Source organism: Tasmannia lanceolata, unplaced genomic scaffold (assembly GCF_043159265.1).
Source record: "Tasmannia lanceolata isolate RefF3 unplaced genomic scaffold, GAP_Taslan_0.1 ptg000026l, whole genome shotgun sequence".
Classification (NCBI taxonomy): Eukaryota; Viridiplantae; Streptophyta; class Magnoliopsida; order Canellales; family Winteraceae; genus Tasmannia; species Tasmannia lanceolata.
In genome coordinates, this window is record NW_027518703.1 from 931,367 (window position 1) to 938,711 (window position 7,345).

Below are 7,345 nucleotides of genomic sequence, written 5' to 3' on the forward strand. Positions count from 1 at the left end.
AAGTGGATTCGTTAACACCTCATGTATTTACTCCAAGAAAACCATTAAAATGGGTGCGTCCGGTAAAGATAGGGATGAATTTTTATCATCTCCCACTCGTGTAAATCCCCAAAAAAACTGAAGGATATTATTGCCATTCCAAAACCACAAGCTTTCCTTAGTTACATTATACAAACTAGGGGAGCAAGTTTGGCCCTGTCAGCCCTAACCTGCCCTGAGCCCGAACAGGGTCTGAGCTGGAATTTCCAACCCTAAGGGCGGGTCAGGGTTCATTTTTTAGGCCCTGACTCACGGTCGGGTCGGATTCTGTGTTAATGTCTCAGGTCACCCTAATCTGGACCGACCCTAAGTTTTCTATTATAGAATTGAACCATCTATGCATGTTTCTTTTGCTAATGTTTTATATTATCTTGGATTGATGTTTCTTTAGATTATTATTATTAATTGTCTCTGTTGCCCGTCATGTTGTTGAATTCATATTGTCTTATTTTGTTTCCTTTCTCTGTTTATTGATCATTTTGTTCTATATGATATGTGGTTGCTTTATTTTTGGCACTCTTAATAGGTATTTGCACTAGGGTCAATCAGGGCCAGCCAGGCCCGCCCTTGCCCAATCAGGGCGGGCCAGGGCCAAGGCCGTGCTGAGCCCTGTAGGGCGGGCAATGGGTTGAGGTTTTTCGGCCCTGACCTTGATAATGGGATACAGGGTTGGGTTAGGATTTTGAAAAACCCGACCCTGTTGCAGTCCTAATACAAACCATTTCCTCTTTACCTTACCCTCCTTTCCTTTCCCAGTTATAAAAAAAAGCGATTTGCTAGGCAGTTTCGTGAAAACCCATTTCACGGGTGAATTTTGCATGTGAGAACAGCCACCTCGTCTGAATATAATAATAAGACAAAATCTACCAAAAAGTCAACCTGTGTGGCTGTTCTCAAATGCAAAATTCATCTGCGAAATGGCCTAGCAAGTCCCTCTAAAAAAACAAAAAAAGTTAGAATCACGCGTAAATGTGAAACCTGGGAAATAACAGCATAGAATAGAGTCATAGGAGGAACCCGGTTTTATCTTACAGTGAAGAGTGGCATTATAAAAAAAGGGACTGTGAAATTACCCTTCAGTTCTTCCTCTGCAACTCCTAAGAAAGACAGTGAGAAAAAGAGGAAAAGAAGAAGAATAACGGAAGGGTAGAAAAAGAAGAGAAAGAAAGAAAGAAAAAAAACAGAGCGGTGAGGGTGGACCCATATATCTTAGAGAGAGAAAAAGGGCAAAAAGCTTCAACGTCACGACAGTAAGAGATCGTAAAAAGACAGCTAGCAATGAAGGGGAGGCTCACCTACCGTAAGAACAACTACTACTACTAGTTGTTTGTTTTAGTAGAGAGACACTACACCCCATTCCCCTCTTCTTCTTTATCCCCCCCTTTTTAGCTTTCTCCTCCTTTCATCACTCTCCCTATTCTCTTCTTGGGAAAATTTGGTTGAGATTTTTAAAGGGTCTCTTTGTTTGGAGGAAGATAATTGAGGTTTCTTTTCCTTGCATTTGTTGGGGTTTGAAGGGAAAAGGGTTTTAGGTTGTAGTTTGATTTTGAAGAGAGACAGAAAGATTGGAGATTATATTGTTGAGGTATACAGTCAGAACTCTCATTCTTTTCATGCTCCCCCATTTTTAATATTCCTTTTTAAGCAAATTTCTGGCACTACCATGTTTTGATAATTGCACGAACTCAGCTTGTCTATTCTGTTTTAATTGGCTTTAAAGGTTATTACAGTTGGCAAAAAAGTTCTTTAAGCCATTTAAAGCGGAAAATACAAGCTGAGTTTGTGCAATTATCAGAACATTGTAGTGCCCATTTCAGTAGCTTTGGAAAACTCTGCCCTCTAACCTATAATTGCACAAATTCAGCTTGTCTTTTATGTTTTAATTGGCTTCTAGGGTTATTACAGTTGGCAAAAAGTTCTTTGAAGCCAATTTAAACAGAAAAGACAAACTGAGTTTGAGCAATTATCAAAACATGGTAGTGCAAATATCAGTATCTTTGGAAAACTGTCAAAATTCCGCCCTCTAACCTAAAATTCTTCCTCCATTTCACATTTTTCTTACTTTTTTTTCTTGCTGTTTTTTCATTAAAACCCTCTTGGCCAGTTGGGTCTGCATTCAAAATTAAATGTGGGACAGTTCATGTCTAACTAACAACCCCAACCCATTTAAATTCCACCCCCAAATTATCCCTACATTTCCCCTGCAATTTCCTTGTATAATTCCCACCATTTTATAGTCTCTTTAATTTTTCCCCAAATTTTGTACTTCACTGAAATTTTTTAAAAAAAAACAGCATTTTCACTCCAAAAATAGAACCAGGGTTGCTAAAATACGCCTCTGGGGCTTTTAATCCCCGTTTTTTCCTTCACGCGGAAAGGAATAAGAAACGCGTATTGGGTAGGGGGGCACATGTTACGCGTACCATATCATGCATATCCCTTCTTAGCTGTTACTTTCTAAATAACGGAAATACACCTTCATACGCAATCTTTTATAAGATCACTGTATTAATATTTCCCCATTATACTCTATAAATTTGAAAGTGACCCTTTAAATTTCTATTCATCTTCTGTTCTTCTCATTATTTTTTGAATTATCACAGATAGGTGAAACCATGGTTGGGCCTAGTTTTACAGAGGAAATTGATACAGATATTTGTGGGGATTTCTTTGACCATATTGAGGACTTATTGGATTTTACTAATGAGGAAGTGGAAGGGCTTGTGGGAGGTGATGAGGATGTTTTGGGACCCGTTTGGCCCGCCGCTCCGGTGCCGGATTCCGGTACCGGTTCTGGGTTTTCCGGGCATGGTAACAGCCAAAACAGTGAGGAAGATTTATCTGCAGAGCTTTCAGTTCCTGTGAGTTTTTACCCTTAGTTTAGTTTTACTACTTTAATATTAGCATTTTTCAGAAGAATATACTTATTTTGTTCTAATATAATACAAATCTGCATGTTTTTTAGCTCCAGAAATCAAAGGGTTAGAATAATCATATGAAGCTGAATATTTGGGTACGCCCTATTTATGTTGGGGCCTCTCAAATGAATGCTTTGGATCATCCAAACAATATGGGCCCATGTGTTTTTAGCATACGGACTACATAATGTTCTCTAGTCAGACAGCTTGAAACACTAACCTCTTCTAGAAATGATACTCCTACGAGAAAACAGTTTCTACACGCAAGTGTAGATAAGTTATCTACACACTAGCTTAAAATACAGCGGAGGGCATATTGTTTGGGTGATCCAAACCATTCATTTGATTGGCCCTTACATAGATAGGGTGTCCACAAAAAATCGGCTCCATAGGACCATCCCAACCCTACGATTTGTGGAGGTAATCTGTCCATTATTTGTTTCCACAGTCCAAAGGATAAGGATGATCCTATGAAGCTGATTTTTTGGGCACACCTTATCTATGTGAGGGCCCATTAAATGAATGCTTTGGATCATCCAAATAATGTGGGCCCCACTGAATTTTAAGCTAGTGTGTAGATAACTTATCTACACTAGTGTGTAGAAACCGTGTTCTCTATTCTACCTCCTTTTGTTTGTTATTTAAAAAAGACTGCATTTCCGCCAATTTTGTTTGTCTTATTTTCATTTTCAGGAAAAGACAAATGAAAGTGGTGGAAATATCATTTCTTTAGAACCGCTCCTCACTGGGAGTTGTAACGGCAAGGTGGAGTGGGGTGATAAATGGAAAAAGAAAAATTATTAATAGCCAATATAAAAATGGAAATGATTTCAACACAAACATGTTTTGATACGTGGTGCTCATTCTTGTCTTTAATATTTAAAGAGCTGTAAAAGGGTTTTTACGGTCCCCAAAAGCACTTACGTGACAATTAAGGGTCTGTTCGGCAACTATTCTTTTACGGGATTTCCCTCTTTTTTTGGGGTGGAGAATGATGAATGCCAAAAAAATCTCAAAAATCATGTTCGGCTGCTTGACCTGCTAAGGTCTGTTTCAAAATTTTTTGCTACTTTTTCGACTAAAAAATAGGATTCCTCGAAGCGATAAATAACCGTTTCTAAAATTTCTCTTCACTCCGTTTCCGCCCGATTCTTTAGGCGAGAATGAAAAGTGTTGCGGAACATGCCCTAAAATCCTAAATGCTAAAAGATGAAATACATGAGGGCATGTATCAAAACATAGTTGTGCTGAAATCATTTCCTTATAAAAATCTTCTTCGAGTCACACCCTTGATGCTTGAGTGGCCATAAATTGTTAAATACACATGAGGAGGTGGCCCAGTGACAAAAAGGGGGGCATATATATCACTATCGTTATCTTCTTTTTTTTTTACTGGCTGTTGAGAGCTTTTAGCGAATTGTAATAGCCTTCGAAACCTGGTTAGCTGGTTAAATAATAAAAGACAAGATGAGTTCGCTCTATTATCAAAATCATGCTAGGGCGAATGGAATATATTGGGGGGCATCTTTGATAATCGCCCACGAATTCCCTTATAATATATTTTAATAAGCTGTTAAAAGTAAAAAACATGTTTGGGGTTAAAGCGAGTTTTTTATGGTGTCTGGCCGTGTAGTCCAGTATTTTTCTAGTTATGGCCCACACCATGGGATGATCCAAACCGTCCATTGTTGGGCCATATGGTAAATAGGTTGTGCCCTAAAAATCACTTCCGTAGGATGATCCTAACCCTCCTATCCTCTACAGATTGGGGGGTTAGTATCATCTTATGGAAGTGATTTTTGGGGCACAATCTATATTCAAAGTAGCCCAACAAATGAACGGTTTGGATCATCCCATGGACTGGGCCGTACAGTACTTTTAAAGAATACTGGACTATAGCCGCACTCCATATGAAATCTCGGCTAAAAGTAAAAAACATATAAAAACGTGTTTGCGCTAACTCATGTTGTCCTTTATTATTTAAACAGCTGTCAGAGGTGATTACCGTTGCCAAAAACCTAAAAGACAAGCTGAGTTTATGCAATTATCAAAACATGATAATGCCGATATCAGTAGCCTAAAAAATTTGTACCCTTTATTTAACATGGCTTCCCATCAAGATTTTGGTCCACAATTTTGATTACTAAGGTTAAATTTCAATTGATTTTTGCACCTGGGTAAAAAATTTCTAGCAGGTATAAAAATGAGGACAATTTTCGATTTTGGAAAAAAATTTCTATGCAAAATGAGATTACCAAACACTGGAAAATTCATTTCCAACTGTAAATTCCCTTTTTGGATTGCATGATTTTTCCTGCAATTGAAACAGGGAAGAACAGGACCATCCTGTTCATTTCCAACCATCCTGTTCTTCCCTGCAATTTAATCCCTCTCAAACAATTTTGCATTCCCGAGTTCACCCGGAGAGTTTCCGAGTTAACCCGGAGACATCATAAAGCCATCTATTTCCATCTCTCTATCTGATCCTTTTCTTCTCTCTGTTTTTCAGTGCGAAGACATCGCCCAACTAGAATGGCTATCGAATTTCGTGGAGGACTCGTTCTCCTCTTGGAAGGCCGAACCAGATGACTCGGAGAAACTCAACCAAAAGGACTCACTGTTCCGTTCCTCCAGCCCGGTCTCTGTACTCGAAAGCAGCTCATACTCCACAAAACCAATTCCCCTCAGCTCAGACACAGTCATTCCGGGCCGAGCCAGGAGCAAGCGCCCCCGACCCGCCACCTTTTCTCCCCGCCCGGTTCCACCCCTCCTCTCCCCCACCTCCTCCACCTCAGACCTCACCCCACTCCCACTCCCTCCAATTGTTCCTTCCAACTTCGAAACTGATGTCGGTGCATCTTGCAAGATCATGAAGATCAACGGTCAAGATCGTCAGAACCTTGATTGGACTGTCCAAGACCCCTACACTGCTTTAGAAACCTTCGCAGAATCCCAACCCCCGAAAAAGATCCGCAAAAAGAAACCCCCCACTGATCGACCCCCTACTTCTCATCAGAGTCGCCAGTCTGAACATCTGCCTCGGAAATGTATGCATTGTGAGATACAGAAGACCCCACAATGGCGGGCTGGACCCATGGGGCCCAAAACGCTCTGTAATGCTTGTGGGGTTCGTTACAAGTCGGGCCGGTTGTTCCCCGAGTACCGGCCCGCTGCGAGTCCGACTTTCTTAGCGTCATTGCACTCGAATTCTCATAAGAAGGTTGTGGAGATGAGGGTCAAGTTCGGCGAGAAGGGACCTGCGCCGGTACCGGAATTTGTGAGAAAGAGCAACACCCGGCCCCTCCTTGATTCTAATGGCATGTGAGTGAGGGTTTTTGGGTTTGGGAAAGAAAGAAGGTTCTTGTTGGGTTGGATTGTTCTTTTGAAGTTTCTACTTTTGTATAGCTGGGGGTGGGGGAAATAGAAGTAGGAAGAGCAGAGATAGAAAGATACAGTTTAGTTAGGTGAGAGAGGAAACATGAGAAAGATATAATGGGGGTGGAGAGAGAAGAGTTAGGGTTAGTATTATGGTATTAAGTTAGGGTTTAGGAATGGTGGTTTAGGTTCTTTTTTCAGGTATTGAATTTGTGGTTTTTAAATTCTTTTTGCAGTTGATTTGTTGTTAGGAAAATGTTCAGTTGGTTTGATATTCATGTTTTCATCAGTTTATTATCAGTTGAGTTCAATGACTTCATGGGGTTTTTGGTCGTGGTTTTCTTTCTTTATCACATGGTGTTTGTACATTTATAAGGGGTGATTTGCTAGGGACAATTGCAGAAGGCATTATGTAGAAGGCATTTCGTGGAACAATTCTTGCTCCCATTGGACCATTTGTATCTAAGTGCATAAGGATATATAATCATGAATCCTCTGTTCGAGAAATAAGAGGATCCCTCTTTCTTATTCTTAAACAAGCTCCTGAGAGGACTCAGTTGATTAATGATTTATGTTTCATCTTTCTTTTCCTTTTCGTTTGTTTCAAGAAAGAGATCGATCAATTCCTCACTATTCCTCACTCCTTGCTGAGATAATGGCACTCCTCTCTCCTTTTACACTTTTCGAGCACGTTTGGCTACCATGAATTTTTGTTCCAGGAACATTAGCTGACCCAATGGTGAGGGATGGTGGGAGAAGGATAGATGGTAGAGAGATTGAGTGAGGAGAGTGCAAGAAAAACCTGAAAAATCAGGAAACAAAATACTCCACTCATTACATGATAGACTTTTTCCCCATATTTTAGCCACTTCTCACCCTTCAACTCATAGGCACCCTCTCAAATCTCTCCTTCTCCCATAGTCCCACCTGCCCTACCCCACTCTTACCACTTGGAGACACTGATTTAACACGACAAAAAATGCCTGGCTGCAAGACATATTCATAGTAACAAT

General features: G+C 40.2%; 1 protein-coding gene across 1 annotated transcript; it reads left to right on the forward strand.

The window, feature by feature from the left end:
- The first annotated feature begins 1,241 nt into the window (after positions 1-1,241).
- LOC143858626 (GATA transcription factor 8-like) lies at positions 1,242-6,664 on the forward strand. Its single transcript, XM_077369319.1, has 3 exons — positions 1,242-1,624; positions 2,643-2,900; positions 5,467-6,664. Exons 2-3 carry the CDS (start codon positions 2,655-2,657, stop codon positions 6,280-6,282), a joined length of 1,062 nt encoding a protein of 353 aa, XP_077225434.1. The 5' UTR covers positions 1,242-1,624; positions 2,643-2,654; the 3' UTR covers positions 6,283-6,664.
- Positions 6,665-7,345: the final 681 nt, after the last annotated feature.

Bases quoted from the DNA above. Each gene is read 5' to 3' on its own strand.
- LOC143858626 (XM_077369319.1), top strand. From the start codon at position 2,655: ATGGTTGGGCCTAGTTTTACAGAGGAAATTGATACAGATATTTGTGGG. The intron at 2,901-5,466 runs GTGAGTTTTTAC...TCTGTTTTTCAG, and splicing joins CTGCAGAGCTTTCAGTTCCT to TGCGAAGACATCGCCCAACT.